At 41.6% G+C, this 18,836-nt stretch overlaps 1 protein-coding gene across 2 annotated transcripts in view; it reads left to right on the forward strand.

Annotated features, from left to right (window-relative positions):
• immp2l (inner mitochondrial membrane peptidase subunit 2) overlaps positions 1–18,189 on the forward strand; it is a 539,159-nt gene extending 520,970 nt beyond the window's left edge. For both annotated transcript variants that reach the window (XM_078219904.1, XM_078219905.1), the window contains one exon: positions 15,211–18,189. In XM_078219904.1, the coding sequence (XP_078076030.1) occupies positions 15,211–15,354 (144 nt within the window). In that variant the 3' untranslated portion in view covers positions 15,355–18,189. The remainder of the gene's footprint in view (positions 1–15,210) is intronic.
• Positions 18,190–18,836: the final 647 nt, after the last annotated feature.

An 18,836-nucleotide genomic window follows, 5' to 3' on the forward strand; every position in this document is an offset into this window, starting at 1 on the left:
ACTCTGCTTCTACCGCCCTCTGAGAGAAAGCATTCTCCTCATCTCTATCTTAAACGGTGATCCCTCATTTTTGAACAGTGATCCCTAGTTCTAGATTCTCCCACAAGAGGAAACATTCTTTCCACATCTACCCTGTCAGGACCCCTCAGGATCTGGCATGTTTCAATCAAGTCACTTCTTACTCTTCAAACTCCAGCAGATACAAGCCTAGCCTATTCAGTCTTTCCGCTTAAGACATCCTGCCCATTCCAGGTAATAGTCCAGTAAACCTTTTTCTGAACTGCTTCCAATGCGCCTATATCCTTCCTTAAATAAGGAGACCAATACTATGCACAGTACTCCAGATGTGGTCTCACCAATGACGCATAGAACCTAAAAATAACTGCTCTACTTTTGTATTAAATTTCCTTTGCAATAAACAATAACATTCTATGAGTGTTCCTAATTACTTGCTGTACCTGCGTACTAACCTTGTGCAATTCATGCACTAGGACACTCCAATCGCTCTGCATCTTGGAGCTGTGTAATCATTCACCATTTAGATAGTGTGCTTCTTCATTATTCTTCCTGCCAAAATGGACAATTTCACATTTTGCCACATTTACTCCTCCAGGTCTTTGCCCACTCTCTTAACCTTTCAATATCCCTTTGTAGCCTCCTTATATCTTCACAACTTACTTTCCTTCCTATCCTTATATCATCAGAAAATTTAGCAACCATATCGTCATCAAATTCATTTATTTAAAATGGTAAAAAGTTGAGGCCACAGCACTGATCACTGTGACGCACCACTTGTTACATTTTCCTAACCAAAACATTATCTTCCTCAACTTCTCAAACCCACTGCAACCTTTAACACACTAGACCACACCATCCATTGTTCATTTAATTGGATATGACAAAGGGTCATCTGGACTCGAAACATTAGCTGTTTTCTCTCCTTACAGATGCTGCCAGACCTGCTGAGATTTTCCAGTGTTGTCTCATTTGGTTTCATATAATTGGTACTGACACTGTGCTGTTTCCTTCTAACTCATCCAATTGTAGACAGAACTTTGTCAGCAATCAGTTCTCCTCCTATTACCTTTGAAGACCTCCGAGGATCTGATTTCCCTTTCCTCTCCCTCATTCCACATGCTGCCTCTTAGCAACATCAATGGAGTGCATGGGTTGAGTGGCCAGATGTATGACATCTGATTCTACATTTTGTCCAGTCGTGATTCTTTCGTTGCCCCTTGGCTTTCAACCTGCTTGTCCAACATCAAATCCAGGATGATCTACAGCCGTCTGCAGTTAAATGTCAGGAAACCAAATAATTCATCTTAGGCTCACATCTCAAACATGCACTGTCTTGCTTCCAGTTCCATCCCCATTCCCGATCATTGCCTCAAGTTGAAATCAATTGTTCAAAACATTTTTTGTCCTATGTGACTCTTGAGTTGACTTCCAACCTTCCATCCGCTTTGTCACAAAGATCATTTACCTCAAAAACATATCTGTCTCCACTATTGCTTCAGCTTTGTCTGTGCAAAAATTCCCACCCATGTGTTCACCTCCAGGCCTGACCATGATAATGCTGTCCTGATCAACCTCCTACTATCCATTCTTTATAACTTCAGCTCATAGACTTATAGAATCCCTATAGTGCTGAAGGAGGCCATTCGGTCCATTGTCTGCACCGACTCTCTGACAGAGCATCTTACCCAGGCCCTATCCCTGCAACCTTAAGTATTTACCCTGCTAATTCCCCACACATCTTGGGACACTAAGAGGCAATTTAACATGGCCAGTCAATCTAACTTGCACATCTTTGGAGTGTGGGGGGAAACTGGAGCACCCAGACAAAACCCATGCAAACACGGGGAGAATGTGCAAACTTCACACAGTCACCCAAAGCCGGAATTGAATCCGGGCCCCTGGCGCTGTGAGGCAACAGTGCTAACTATTCCTAATCTACTCCAAATCTACTGTATATATTCTAATCTGCTTCTCAGTGACATCCTACACTTATTGACCCATGTTATCTTCAAGTTTCCAGATACTCAAAATGTAAAATTCTCATCCTTGTCTTCAAATCACTTGCTATCCCTCGCTATCTCTGTCACCTCTTCCAGCTCCCCAGTCTCTGTGATCCTCCAACTGCTGCCCTTGTCCGTCTAGACAGCAGTGACTGTAGGTTTGGGAGGTGCTGTCAAAGGTGAGTTGCTGCCGCAGTTTTCTGATGATGGAGGACACTAATGTTCAAAGTGATAGATCAGATCTTAATGAAATGAAGTGTTTTGTTCTGTATGTGTTGAACTTTTTGACTGTTGTTAAAGTTGTATTCATCCAGGCAAGTGGGGAGCATTCTATCATATTTCTGGGTCAGGATATTGATGCCAATTCCATGCCTGAATGAAGGCAGAGGAGGTGGGGGTTTAAAAATGATAAAGAAACATAAGAAATAGGAGCAAGAGGAGACCATTCAGCTCTACAAACCTGCTGCACCGTTCATTATGACCATGGCTGATTATCCAACTCAATACCCTGATCCCGCTTTCTCCCATTTCCTTTCATCCCCTTCACCTCAAGTGCTATATCTAAGTGCTTCTGGAAAACATTCAATGTCTTGGTCTCAATTACTTTCTGTGGTAGCGAATTCCATAGGCTGACCATTCTCTGGGTGAAGAAACTTCTCTTCTCTGTCCTAAATGGTCTACCCTGAATCCTCAGACTGTGATCCCTGGTTCTGGACACCCCACCATTGGGAACATCCTTCTTGCATCTACCCTGTACAGTCCTGTTAGAATTTTGTGGGTTTCTATGAGATCCCTCTTCATTCTTCTATAGGTCTGACAGACCGGACCCAATTCCAGGATTCCTGCCTCCATTCCCAGCGCCAGCAATTTTAGCTGGAGTGGAACAAAGTTGCAGGTGGTGAGCCCCTACCTTGCATTTCTGACCTGGCTGGTGCCATAGCGGGTGTAGGCATCTCATATCCCTCCCTGCAATTTTCATGGACTTCAGCCAATTCCTCAAGGACTCATGGCCCAAGGCCCCACAGAGTAGTTGTGATTCAGATTCTTTTAGAAAGGTAAGTTTAAAAACTCTTAGCTATGTCCCATCCTTTGCTCTCTATGTCCACTCCCCCAGTATGCGCTATGTACAGAACCAATGAGCCACAAATGACAACAATGGCATATCTTGAACTGCTCATGAAATGAAACCCTCATTCACAAATTTGCTTTGAAAAGAACTGTTGCTTTTACAAACTTAGAATCTAACATTCCAGTTTAGCCTCTGTTAAGTTAATCCATTTGTGAATCGTAAAGCACAGCCAAACTTTCATAATTAGCCCATCTAGCAATTATATCAAAGGAAACAGATGGGCAGCTATCTGTTTCTTCAAAGGGCCTCATTATGAATGCTTGGCTGAACTCTAAGAGTTACTAATGGAAATAGCTTATCAGGAACCTCTTTAAACAGGTGGCAGAGGAATGTTTGCTTTCGTTGATTGAATTTTTTTGATGTTATATCAAGTTATTCTCTCTTTGATCTGTTTTTTCAATATCTGTATGTTTAATGGGCAAAATTAAGCAGTGTGAAGTGAGTTTAAGCTTCTGTAAATTGCTCTGCCTGATTGACACTTTTATAAAGCTTTAAGTGCAGCAGTCTTTCTTCCAAAGCATGTTTCTGAATGGATGATTTTTCCCATGAGCATTTCAATACTTGCCATTGTTGTTACATGGCTCTTTGGTTCTATATGTAAAGCACACTGGATAAAAGGGCATGGAAGGGGCATGGCAGTATATAGGGACATGGGAGTTATGAAGGGTAATGAGAAGTGGATGAGGGGATAAGGGCAAGAGGCCTAACAGCCTTTCGTACAACTGGGCTGAAGTCCCAGAGAACCAAGGCAGGCCCTCTAAACATTCCACCTTATGCTTGCCTCTGTGGCGGACTCCAAACTGTTTTCAGAGTAGGTGGTTCCAACTCAACCCTACTCCCATCTCTGTAAAGCACAAATAGTTTGCAAGGGGGCCATTTATATGGAGACATTAAACTCCCTGACTCAAGCTTCCTGTCGTGTTAGTGAACATTTGGCCCCTTGTAGACAGGTGGACAGGCTTTGAGGAGTCAGGCAGTGTGTTACTCATCACAGAATGCCCAGCCTCTGGCCTGCTCTTGTAACCACGGCATTTGTGTGGCTGGCTCAGTTAGGTTTCTTGTCAGCGTGATCCCCAGGATGTTGATTGTGAGGAATTTGATTATTGTAATGCCATTGATTTTTAAGGATAGGTGGTTGGACTCTCTCTTCTTGGATACTTTCATTGTCTGATACATGTGTGGCACAAATGTTGCGTGCCACCTATCAGCCCAAACCTGAATCTCGTCCATGCGTTTCTACATTTGGACATGGATCACTTCATTAGCTGAGGAATTGAGCCTCTTCACCATGCTTCACGATGGCACAATGGTTAGCACTGCTGCATCACAGTGCCAGGGACCTAGGTTCGATTCCCGGCTTGGGTCACTGACTGTGTGGAGTTTGCGCATTCTTCCCGTATCTGTGCAGGTTTCCTCCGGGTGCTCTGGTTTCCCCCCACAGTCCAAAGATTAGGTTAAGTGTATTGGTCATGATAAATTCTCCCTCAGTGTATCTGAACAGGTGCCGGACTATGGCGACCAGGGGATTTTCACGGTAACTTCATTCCAATGTGAATGTAAGCCTATTTGTGACCAATAAATAAATTTTACTTTTTGCTATTCTCCTTTATGATTCTGTTTAAAACTTACTTCTTTGACCAAACTTTTAATCGCTTCTCCTAATATCTTTTTCTTTGACTCAGTGTTAAATTTTGTCTTATTACATTCCCATGAAGTTCCTTTGGACGTTTTCCTATGCTGAAGATGTGTGTTTAAGTTATTATATTTTAAGTGACAGGGAAAGATTACTTAAAAGGTACAGTATGTAAATCACAGAAACTTAAATATTGTTTAAGCAGTGTCTTTAGTATAACTTGTTCTGTTGGATAGGTTTTATAGAGACAACAGATAAATAAATAATTAAAGTGAAAATACTCCCCAATAATAGGCCATTCTAATCCAATTTATACCCCACCTTGTTTTCATTTATTTCGTAGATCAGTATCCTTCAAAATTTTGATTAATTCTTTTGATCACAATTGATCACAATCACTTTTGATTAATTCTTTTTAATTCAGCCAGTTTAAGATAACATCTGGAAATGTTTAGTAGAAGAAAAAGGGAAAAAAGTCAAGTCTTTTGCTTATTTTTTTATTTTCAGAACCATTTTGTTGAAATTGTTGCAATTCACCCATGCGCTTTGAATTTTTGCCATTGCCTATCCAGTGCCATCCCTTTAAATAACGTTTCCTAATCCATTATAGCTAACATACACCTCATACCATCATAGTTTCCTTTATTAGGATTCGGGACCCTAGCCTCAGAATCAACTATGTCACTCTGGTGAAGAATTCTATCAGATTATGGCTGCACATCTCCAAGGCGTCTCCCACAACTAGATTGTCAATAATTCCTTTCTCATTAGACAATACCCAGTCTAGGATGGTCTGTTCTCCAGTTGGTTCCTCAGCATATTGATCCAGAAAACCATCCCATATACACTCCAGGAATTCCTCCTCTATGGTATTGTGACTATCTATCTGCAGATTAAAGTCACCCACAATTACAGATGTTGCTTTATTACATGCATCTCAAATTTCCTGTCTACCGCCACTTCTAACATCACCACTACAGTTTGGGGGTCTATATGCAATCACCACCATCACTTTTGCTCTTTAGTGATTGCCAGCTTTACCCATGCAAATTGCATATCGTTGGAATGAATATCTTTCTCACTATTGCGTTAATTTCCTCTCTTCCTCATTATTGTGTTAATTCCCTCTTTAACCAGCCATGCAACTCCACCACCTTTTCCTTTTTGTCTGCCCTTCCCAAATGCTGAATACCCCTGGATGTTAATTTCTCAACCTGGTCACCCTGCAGCCATGTCTCCATAATACCAACCACATATATCTATTTACATCTGTTTGTGCAATTAATTCATCTATTTTATTTAACATTACTTGTCCCGTTCCCATTATTTTTCACTGTGGCCCTGTTTGATTCTGGCCCTGGATTTCTCTGCCTATCACTCTTCTTATTCTGCCTGCTGACTTTGCTTCTTGTTCTTGATCCCCCCCCCCCCCCCCCCCGACTCCTTGCATAGGTTCCCATCCTCCTGCCATTCTAGTTTAAAGTGTGATCCTGTGGTGTAATCACCTCTCTCTATACGTGCTAACTACCATATTCTGCGTATTGCTGATGCTCTACAGTGTCCTCAGCCACCTCTCCAGCTCTGAAGCCCAGGTTTCCAGTTGCAGCTGGAGACACTTCCTGCACACATGCCGGCCCCAGGCACTGGAAATGTTCCTGGCTTCCCACATAGAGCATGAGGAACACACCTCGACTTTGAGCCATCCTTTCATGACTTACTCCTTAAACCTCTTGGAAGATGCTTAACATCAACTAATATCAATTATTCTGGGGCCCTTCTTTCCTGGTTCTCATTACTATAGAATATAGCTTTTACAAACTATAAACCTCAACAAACCTTACAAACCATAAGCCATAAAAGTAGTAAATAATTACCTGACTTTACCCACTACTTACCAATCAGCTCTGTCCCTTGTAGCATCTCCCCGTGCAGCAGGGAAATACCATTCTCTTATGATTAAAAAGTTAGAAAGCCAAAAAAGCAACAATACCTATTCCCCTCTGCACCCAATTCCCACTATGCTCCAAATTCCCAGATAAACACACGTACTCTGGCTGTGTCTCACTCAGGATGTGTTCTCTCCGACAGTTTGTGCACAAAGCTTCAATTTAATTGGTAGCATTTGAATTGTATAACCTCTTTGGAATTGACATTCTTTACATTTTTAAAGTTGAATAAATATGCCTCAAAAATATTAATGTCGAAGGGACCATAAAGAACATCCTAATTTTCAAATTGCTATTTTTATTTTGAGTACAATATAATCTTATCTATTTTCCAGAAGTTTAAGCAAGATAGTAAAAGCTAATTCATGTTATTCAGTTTCCTGGATAAATTTTGCTGAAAGGATATGTTTGAAAGTCAGTTCAATGTCATGCTGCATGTTGGAATAGTGAAAACCTAATCTCCCTTGCATTAATATGTTTACACTACAGAAGCTAATCTGAATTGTCATTAATCTAAAGTGACATCAGATTAAAAGTGTAATTGGGAACATGACTAATTGGAAATGTCCTTGAGGCAAAATTTGAAGGCAGTTGTGTTTACGCACTCCAGTTTACTTTGCAGCGGAATGTTCAGAGTGGAATAGCTAAATTCTTTGAAAGCTATTCTTTAGGGGACTGCAGATGCAATTTTGTTTTTAATGCGTACCATGGCAGTGCAATAAGTATTTTACCAGCAGCAAAAGTACTGTTACTGTAATACAGATATATCCCAAAGTGAACATTGAACAGACCTAAAATGGTTAGCCAGATTAATATTCTTTCCCATTGTTAGGATTTCAGTTCCATTTGAATCTGAAACCTGTCGACAAAATATTATAAATTCTGAAATATTCCGAGATACAAAGTGTTCAGGATAGATAGATAGAGAAGGAGAGAAAGAAGGAGGAGTACCAGTATTGATTAAGGAGAACATTAGTGCTGGAAAACGATCATGCCCTAGAGGGATCAAGGACAGAATCTATTTTGTTAGAGCTAAGGAACTGGAGAGGTACCATTGCAGGACTGGATGTATCCTATAGGCCAGTTATGAAGGGAAAGATATGCAGGAACAGATTTGCTGGGAAATTACAGAGAGGTGGAAAAACTATAGACTGGTTATAATGGTGAACTTTGATTCTCCCAGTTTAGACAGGGATGGTTAGAATGTGAAGGGCAGAGAGGAGAAAGAGTTTCTGAAGTGTGTTCAGGAGAATTTTCTATATCAGAATGTTTCCCGCCCAATGCAGAAGGAGACATTGCAGAATTTGGTTCTGGGGAGTGAGGTGGATCAAGTGTCAGGAGGGGAATATTTAGGAATATTTAGGTGTGATTTTCTAAGATTTATATTAGCTGTGGAAAAGGATAAGGATCACTGCAGAATAAAAATAGTTAATGAGGAAGGGCCAATTTCAGCAGGAACAAAGCTGTCCCAGATAAATTAGAATTTGAGTTCAGGTTCTCCAGATCAGGAGCCCAATGCTACTGAGCTTTGCTGCAACCTCCATCCAGGTTGCTCAAGTCATGCTGGGAGATCATCTTTTTCCATTGGTAGTCATGAGTACTTGCCGCCTGTAGCTCATAGTCCGAGGAGGGCCCGCAGGAGTGATCATGAACCTTGGAACATAAAGTCATAGAAGCATATAATCCTACAGCGCAGAAGGAGGCCATTTGGCCCATCGAGTCTGCACTGACCATAATCCCACCCAGGCCCTATTTCCATACCCATGCATTTACCCTGGCTAGTCCTCCTGACACCAAGGGGCAATTTAGCACAACCAATCCACCTAATCCACACATCTTTGAACTGCGGGAGGAAACCGGAGCACCTGGAGGAAACCCACGCAGACACGGGGAGAATGTGCAAACTCCACACAGACAGTGACCCAAGCCGACAATTGAACCCAGGTTCCTGGCGCTGTGAGGCAGCAGTGCTAACCACTGTACCTTAATCCTACTCTTTCCCTCCCCATCACCTGCTCCCTTCTCTAAACCAGCTATGGAGGGGGGAAAATCTTTATCAGCCAGCTGCTTCATATTTCCCTATTTTCACCATGGTTATGCTTAGAATGCATGCCATGATCATGTCTTCCCTGCCAAAAGTTCTTAATTCTACCCCTTTGTGAAAATAGTCTGAACGTTTAAAAATTCACACTCACCTGTGTCAATGCCTGCAAATGTTTATAAACTGCACTAAAATCTTCTTCCTGCAGGAAAACCTCTACCCCCTGGTGCACCTGACACAGTCCCATGCCAGTTGCCACTTTAAAATAGCGGTCAAGACCTCCTTCCGAGTCACAGCATGCTAGCTTGGTGCCTGGACATCCCACCTTCTAAGACCCATTGGATGAACAAGCCACCTTCCTGAAACCATTGTGAGCCAGAAAACCCACACAGCGGTTGCTAATTGGGGGACTGGTGTATTTATCTGGTGCCCTGGAATAGCAGGGAAAGGAATCAGTGAGACACTCAGTTCAGGGTCCACCTCCCACCCACTGCTACAGAAAATAATATTCAGCCAAATAATCCATGAGCATGGATTAATTAAGGAAAGCCAACATGGAGTTTTGGTTGAGTTTTTTGATGAGGTAACTGAGAGGGTTAATGAGGGTAGTGCAGTTGATGTAGTGTACCTGAACTTACAAAAGGCATTTGATAAAATGCCGTATGACAAGCTTGCAAGCAAAGTTAAAGCCCACGGAATGAAAGGGACAGTGATAGCAGCGATATGAAGTTGACTGAGTGACAGGAAACCAGAGAGAAATGGTGAATAGTTGGATTGGAGAAAGATATATTGCGGGGTTTCTCAGTAGTCTGTACAAGGACCACTGCTTTTCTTGATCTATCTTAATGACTGAGACATGTGTGTGCAGGCTACGATTTCAAAATTTGCAGATGATGGAAAACTTGTAAGTGTTATAGACTGTGAGGATAAACTGTGAGTGATAGACCTTGAAGCCAGGTGATCTTTTCCTAAATATTCCCCTCCTGACACTTGATCCACTTGACTCACCTCACTCCCCAGAACCAGATTCTGCAATGTCTCCTTCTTCATTGGACGGTGACCAGGTGACCATTTTCACATAAATGTGATGCAGAGAAGTGCGGTGATGCAAATTGGTGGGAAGAATAAGGAGTGGCATTATAAAATATAGGAGACAGTTCTAAAGAGGGTGCAGGAGCAAAGGTACCTGTGGGGTGGCTTGGAGGTATATGTATACAAATCATTGAAGGTGGCAGAACAGGGTGAGAAAATAGGTTAATAAAGCCATACATCATCCCGGGCTTTATAAATAGAGGCATAAAATACAAAGCAAAGAAACTATGGTGAACCTTTTATCACATTCACGCAATATAGATTCATGGATTAGTGGAAAATGGGCACTTTGCTCCATTTTGTTTCAAAAGAATGGACACCCTATCTTTGAAACAAAATGAAATTGAGAGGCCGGGTGATCTTTTCCCTTTTCTATCAATATATATATGTAGGGAATTTGATGTTTAATTATTCGTTTTTGTTCGGTTTACACACAATCAAAATATGTCAACCCACTATGGTTTTATGCTGAATTCTGGGACACAAGCTCATCACATGACTGGTTCTTAGCATCACATTCAAACTTGAGAAGGGCCAAAAAAAAGTATGGCCTTAAGGCAATGATGCAAGTCCTCGAGGTTGAACAAATACTGGTATGGAACCATTAATCAGAATTAAAATGATCAGATCTGTTCTCTAAATTCAAAGTCCTATTGTGAAGAAACCAAGTGTTAAAATATTCAGCCTTGTCTATTAAATTAATGCAGTTTAACTTGTGATGTTTAGAAGATGGCACTTTATTTCACACTATTTAACCATCTTTGATTTTGTAAGTTTTGAATTAAGTTCTGTAATTAACTTTTGTAACTCTGCAGTTCATTTAAATAATATCTGTTAGTTGAACATACTGTTATATTTAGTACACCATTCACTTTCAAGCATTGATTTTATATAGACTTTGTGTAATTATTGAATCATAGAAACCCTACAGTGTAGAAAGAGGCCATTCGGCCCATCGAGTCTACACCGACCACAATGCCACCCAGGCCCTACCCCCATATCCTTACATATTTACCCGCTAATCCCTCTAATCTACCCATCTCAAGACACTAAGGGGCAATTTTAGCATGGCCAATCAACCTAACCCGCACATCTTTGGACTGTGGGAGGAAACCGGAGCACCCGGAGGAAACCCACGCAGACACGAGGAGAATGTGCAAACTCCACACAGACAGTGACCCAAGCCGGGAATCGAACCTGGGTCCCTGGAGCTGTGAAGCAGCAGTGCTAACCACTGTGCTACCGTGCCGCCCATTGTAATTGTAACCTCTAAGTTTTGCAAAACTGTTCTCAGTTTCAGACTGTTCTCAGACTTATACCAAACACTGACAGATACAGCACAAATATAGCAAAGCAGTTGTCTCAGCAAAAACTCATTGATAAGTGTCCGTTTTAATGAAGTTACCTGTAGATCAATTAGACATCCAATTAATCCATGTTCCGAGACATTGCCTGCTGTCTTATTGCAAGTAAAAGCAGACATCAAAATCATTCTCACTTATTTTTTTTCGTATTAGTACATTGTAAACTTCATTATTAGATTTAAGGTTTTAAGCAACTTTATCACTCTATCCTTTCTTTTAAAAGTAAAGTAACTTACTCAAAGTAACCACAGAGAAAAGTAACATTAACCTTCAAATGGCCTCTACAAAAATTGGACGGGATTCTCCAGCCGTTCAAGCCAGTGGGATTCTCCTGTCCTTCTGCAGTGAACAGAGATTTGGCTGAGTGCCAAATTCTCCGTCTTCTCTGGTAGCGGTGGGAAGACATGAACGATTGGAAAATTCCAGCCATTGTGTGGAATTTTCCTTTCTCCAATAGTTACAGAAATTTATTTGCAATGGACTAGTAAACATTTTGACTTTAAAGTGTAATTCCAAAGAATAAGTGTGAGAATAATCCAATTCTATAAAAGGATATGTAAATGGCTGAAACCCAAAGATTATTGTATGGCCTGGACATCAGAGACTGTTGGTGAGGACAATAAAAAACAGATGCTATGGTCATCTGACAGAAACCAGGGGTGGAATTCTCCCATCTGGGACTATGTCCCATGGCGGGGTGGGTATGGGGAGTGTTCCCCAATGCAGAGGTTGACAGGAAACTAGCCATATCTTCAAGCACCAACCTCATTAATTATGCATCTGGGTGTTCAGCGCCACATTCCACGTTGGGACGGGCTTGATTGCATTGGTCTTGCCATAATATCTGGGTACCACATTTGAACAGCATCCAACTTCACTAACCCGCCACTGAAGAAAGAAAATGGACTTCCAGAAAAACTCTAGAAGATGGACCTTTTCGATGACACTGAATCTGGAAGACCCTCCTGATCGATGCTGCTCCCATCCACTGCTGTGGTGTTCCAGGGTCCAGGGTCACTGGACCATCCCATTAGAAGGTTTGCAAATCATTTTCATACTGGACACCAGTGGGTTTCCCAATCTGTCATGGCAGGCACCAGTGAAAGATCCCTCAGGACGTTCAAGCTGACATAAAAACAATTTATGGTCCACCCACTGAATCCTCCCCCACCCCCACCCCTGCCTCCAGCCCACCACCGAACCTGCACTTTTGGAAGAAAAAAAGATTAGGAGGGGCGATCATATCAAAAAATTCTAAGTACCGAATGAACATGAAAACAGAAGAGAATTGTGCCCTTTTTTTGGGCAAGCTCCCAGACACAATCGTATGGCACTTAGAAAAAAAAGAGGCCAATGTGATTCCTGCCAGTAGGGGGAGTGGGCAGAGCCTATTCACACCAGGGAGCGGCTGCTGAGCTGTAGGGGCATCATTACACAGGCACTCCCATTGCACTGCCAAGGTGCCAGGCTGGCAGTGTCCACCCCTGCCCCTGCCAGTGTAACTGCAGCCTTATACATAAACCTGTTTGTTTTTTGTGTATTATCTCGACTATGGAATTGGGGGACATTTTTTTTCGTGTCTTTGCCTGCTTCTGATTGGTAACCAGCATACTGGTCCAGGCCTCTCCATTCATATGAACTTGCTGCAGAATCACTCATTGTGATGTTAGTTATAGAGTCTTCGAGTCTGCAGCATGGAAACAGGCTCTTCGGCCCAACTTGTCCATGCCGCCCTTTTTTTTTAAACCCGTAAGCTAATCCCAATTGCCCGCATTTGGCCCATATCCCTCCATACCCATCTTACCCATGTAACTATCTAAGTGCTTTTTAAAAGACAAAATTGTACCCGCCTCTACTACTACCTCTGGCAGCTTGCTCCAGACTCTCACCACCCTTTGTGTGAAAAAATTGCCCCTCTGGACACTTTTGTATCTCTCCCCTCTCATCTTAAACCTATGCCCTCTAGTTTTAGACTCCCCTACCTTTGAGAAAAGATATTGACTATCTAGCTGATCTGTGCCCCTCATTATTTTATAGACCTCTGTAAGATCACCCCTCAGCCTCCTACGCTCCAGAGAAAAATGTCCCAGTCTATCCAGCCTCTCCTTATAACTCAATCCATCAAGTCCCAGTAGCATCCGAGTAAATCTTTTCTGCACTCTTTCTAGTTCAATTGCAGGCATATTGAGTGACAACTTTCTAATTATGTAGCAATTATATCTGTTATGAAATAATCACTAAAGTAAAAAAAAATGAAGTTTTTGAAACAACCACAGCTGTACAATAATTTTAACTAAATTTGCTTGGCTGGAACAAGATTAGTGAACTCGATTAACAGGACTATCAAGCAATAAATTGAATCTGAAAATAGAATAATTCAGTGGCACAGTGGTTAGCACTGCTGCCTCACAGCGCCAGGGACCCGAGTTCGATTCCCGACTTGGGTCACTGCCGGGGGGGTCTGCACGTTCTCCTTGTGTCTACACGAGTTTCCTCCGGGTGCTCCGGTTTCCTCCCACAGTCCAAAAGACGTGCTGGTTAGGAGTTTTGGCCATGCTAAATTCTCCCTCAGTGCACCCGAACAGGCGCTAGAGTGTGGCGACTAGGGGATTTTCACAATAACTTAATTGCAGTGTTAATGTGTGCCTATTTGTGACACTAATAAATAAACTTTAGCACCATCTTTTTTGGATTTAACAAACAAGTCTTAATAACACTTTAGATAAAGTGCTTCAGTAGCGGGGCTGACACCCCTGTCTTTGCTAATTTGAGTGAATAAATAGTCTCAAATTTGAAGTAGTGAAATTTCACTCCCCTCCTCTCCCAGCCACTTAATTGTCCTTTGGTTCTGAGGTTGTGTTCTGCCAGATTTATGGAACACAAATGTCCTCTTTTAGGTGTCAGTAAGGGTCTTAAGTGAAATAGTTTTGGCTAGCCTTAATCCAGCTTCTAAAGGGCATATATTCATACTACAAAATATCTGCACAGAATTCCAGACTCCAAGAGTGAAATGTGACTGGAAATAAAAATGTTAAGGTTGAAATCCAACTTTGAGGAAATTTGAAGGGCATTCCAAAATTGAGATTGTTTGATGCCGGCGTTAGGTACTAAAAGTGGACCAGCGTTCCACTTTGCAGTACTGACATCCTTCATTGGGAAGGAATTGTGGTGCTTGGTTAATAGGGCAGACAGTTTCATTTATGCTGCTTAATACACTATCTTTAGAAGGCTGACTTTAAGAACAGTACAACAGGTGTGATACCAAGGATGCTGCTCCATATAAAATCTTCAAATATGGTTTCTTTGTCATTCAGGTTGTCAATGTGTTCTGTCAGCGTTTGAGGTGCTGAGTGACTTATAAGGACGGTTAGGGGATTCTCAATTGTTATTTTGTGCACTGGATTCCTTACAGATTTAATAGTGGCTGATGAGAAATTCAAATGGATATGCATGGATACTAAATATTTTGAATCACACAAATGTGATTGAGGTGCATGTGAAAAACTTCTCAAAATGGGTATTAATTGTTTTAAAAATTGTTTAAAACATTCAGCATTTAAGTTCAACTTAATGGGCTGGAATATGCTCTCGACATCAAATAAACTGCACCAGCCATTCAGTACACTTGCAGGTGCCCACAGACTTTGTGTATAAGATTTCATGCTGGAACTTAATGTAATTAGGGAGCTGAGGTAGCAGATGTTTCCAAGTTTTCACACTTGCAGTTTTCCACCAGGTGTGATTCCCAATTCAAGCATGCGTAAACAAGCAGAAAAGCCAGGATGGAGGAAAGGGAAACCAATGGGACATTCTCTGTGACTGCCTTGTCACACCTCCTGGCAGTCAGTTACCGCAGCGGGATAGGTTGGGATTACAGGTTACCTGTGCAGCTTCTCTGCTAATATAGGGAGATTTAAAACCAGCAAATAGAAAAACAAATTGTGGCAATGACGTTACTACCTATCAATTATGTTGTACGTTTTACAGGTTTCCCTTGGGCTGGTCCATGCCCGTGCTTCACACATCATCTGGCCCCCCAACCGTTGGATGAAGTTACAAACCGATCTCCCTGAGGAGCGAAGGCCTCTGTTGTCTGGGAGCGATGACTCTGCAGATGGAACATCAATTTAGCCCGTTCCTGACGAAGACATGATTCCGGCTTGAAATCGAGATCACCCAACATCTGTTCTAAAAGGAAAAGTGTAATGCAATGTTCCACAACGCTGCAGATTTCATACGCTGGGATTTTCCATAGCCATGAAATACTTTTATTCTACAGTGCCAAGCTCACCATTACATACATTTATCTGATATTTGCCATCAGTTTTACTTGTTCTTCTTCCAAATTTTGATTGATTTCACTGCTAATTGAGCCAGAAATCTCCTAGAATTTAGGAGGAAAGGTAAATTAGAGAGTTAATTCTAGTGGAGTCCTGATGACACCAACTCCATTTTTCCAAATAAATCATTAAAATACACTTGATGTTATTTGGATGATGTAAGTCTGGAACTAATTTATTAGACTCACTTTGCCAGCGTAAGTGCGGAAGACTACAACCCCCCCACCCTTTCCTCACGCAATGCCACATTGTCCCAAATTGCCATGAAGGTCATTCACTTTGAAGGTAATTTACATATGAGACCAACCTGAGCAAATCCTTCCATAAAAGACCAGGGTCTTCTAGACATGCAAATTGCCCAAAAGGCTTCTGACTTTATCCACTCCCACGGGAACTACGTTGATGAGAAACGTTGGTCAGTAACTTCTAGATTTGTCTTTTAGAAGCCCTCAAAAGGAATTTGCCCAGGTCTCAACTGGCATGTGCATCCATAGCACGATCCCTGACAAAGCAGAAGTAAATCCAAGATACGGCAACAGCCCACATGAATGGAAGGTCTACATGTCCATGAATTCCAGAAGCACCCCGATCAGTCCCAAATTTGGCAGAAACCCTGTATCTGGCATAATAGAAAACTTATTTCCCCTTCAGCCCCAGGAATTTCAGGGCCTGGAATTTTTGAGGGGATTTCGTTGGAGCTGACTGTAAATTGAAGGCCCTTTTATTTCTAAATCCAGCCTAGCTAAATTAACAGAACGAATATCTTATCTCCCTCTCCCCCCCCCCCCCCCCCCTCTCTACTGTCCATTAAGATCCAATTCAAAATGAATTTGGGTAGTTCCAACTCAACCCTTTGTGGCTGTGGGATTATGGTTCACAACTGCTTACAGTTCACTGTAAATTGGCATGCATTTTGACATCTTATAAAGAGACCACATCGGCAAGTATGCAAAGTTGATTAGTAGCTGTTGGGGCTAAATTGAAGGAACTTTACTTTCTTAGGGACATGCTAAACCTACCAGGGATTACTTAATATTGACACAGGGTAACAAAAGTGAATGAGTATTCAATTCTCCAGCAGTGCAGTATCTGTATTTGTGATGTGAATGCAATTTATTTTAATATGTTTTCATTTTTTATTCAAAACTCAATGCATCCCATCTCCATTTCAATATGTAACTCCATCACTTGTCATTGCAATCTTCCATACAGATTGGAAAGTTTTCAGGTTTGATCCTGTAGACTCGGCTGAACAACAGCAGTGCAAAAGTGATCTCAGCATCACCCTGGGAAGAGAAATCCAATCAGGATTCCTTATTGTCCAGCAACTCTTGCTGGAAGTGTGTGTGGTGGATGATAACGCAGTCAAGCCCACTTCGGTGATAGCCATATGTTTCATGCTAATATGTCAGTTGAAGAAGAAGGCGATGTTTTAGACACTTCCACACAGCTCAATTTATCTGTTCATAAAATTGTTCCAATTTTTGAATTAGGAACTTGATATAAGAAGTAAACTCTGGGCAAACCATTAGTAGAGCCTTATCCCAGATAATCCCTTGAATGGTTTTCTCATTTGGTAGCAACTAAAGTAGAGAAGTTATATTCCATTTTCCAATTCTCTTCCCATACCTAGTGATGCACTAAAACAGACTTTTGTAACAGTAATTCCCAGAACAGGTCACTAGCCTGTCACCAGGGGCTTATAGGTTGAGGGGCGCCACTCCACGTCAAGTGTGGCCAACGAGAAGTCACTCTCTCTCTTACCACCAGCCATTGGCATATTGGAAGGATTTGCACTCAACCTGTTTGACCACGTTATGAATGCACCTTCCTTGGCCATCAAGTCCTGGAGTTGGACTCGAGCCCGGAGCTTCTGCATCAGAGGCAGAGATGCTACCCACTGCACCACAAGACCTCCTGGGGAGTTATATCGGAGTGTTATAAATGTTCTTTTGTACTGTCATGTTCTGAACCAAAATGGCAAACTAAGGAAGATGCATCAAATCATTTTCCCTTATATGAAAGGCAAGGCCAATGCTGGTAATTGTGTTTAGGAGAATTGGTCTGAGGCAGATCAATGTGAGCTATTTATTTGCCATAACATATACAGGGAAGCTTTCAAATCTATTTTTATGTTGTTCTGACCATCATATCCTTCCTAGAAACTTTAAAAGTACTTGAAATGGTTTAATGGCAAAACATTGAGTTGCCCTACTCAGGTGTCATTGTAACACTTTTTATGCTACCTCTTGGGCTGAACTGCCCATTGACAATGAGAAGGAGATGCAGCATCACAGGAGAGGTGCATCTCCTTAGGCTGGTCCTGGGCAGGCTTATAGCTTGGCCATTCAACTAAAAGAGACATCGTGATTAGTTAATGTGGGAGCAAAAACTGGATTTCAAAGTAATCAACTTTTCAAAAATTAAAAAAGTAAGATGAATGATACAAATCTTCTAGGTACAGATTCATACTTCTATCTAAAATGCAAATTATATGTATAATTGAATGCAATTGTAAAGTTGAGGAACATTGATGTGAAAGACAAGGGCAATGTGATTCTGTATGAAGATGTTGTATTGAATAAAGAATGAAGTCTGTTTTTACTTTGTCTATAGAGCTATTAAAGATATTGTGACCCTTACTGACCCTTAAAGTGCTCTGTACCATTAAGTTCAGACAGAATAATATTATCCATTATCATCAGTCTGAGGTAGGAAATTTTGCAGTTGTGCCATTATTGACACTTTTAACATTTACGGTCATACTTGTGCAATGATTTGCACCCCTTTTTCTGTATTCAATAATTTAACACTGAACTACCAATACACGCGCACATCTTCAGCATTGTGTAACTTGCCTTAACTTATTTTTAATTACACATACATTGATGTGACGTACAAAGTGAGATTCACAGGGTTCCCAAATTTGGTTTAAAAGAATTATTCAAACAAAATGCAGTTTTCAGAGACTGCGTGCAAGAGTAAATAAAAACGTGAAAGCAAAATTATAGCTGTGATTTGAATTGAAATGTCCATGCCGATGGGGAAACTGGACTCTCTCCCCCCTGGCGTTAGCAGTGACTGTGAGGTAGGATTCACGCACTTTAACCATTTAAATTTATGCAGAGCATGAAACAACCCTGCCAGCCCAGCTGTGCAGAAATTGGGTCGCCTTTTTAAAGGGTGCCCCGATCACCGTGCTGACAGACAGGCCTCCTTCCCCTCACCACTACAGAAATGCTGACACCCTGCTGACCAGGAAGCACCACCAAC

Source organism: Mustelus asterias, chromosome 9, assembly GCF_964213995.1.
Source record: "Mustelus asterias chromosome 9, sMusAst1.hap1.1, whole genome shotgun sequence".
NCBI classification, from domain to species: domain Eukaryota; kingdom Metazoa; phylum Chordata; class Chondrichthyes; order Carcharhiniformes; family Triakidae; genus Mustelus; species Mustelus asterias.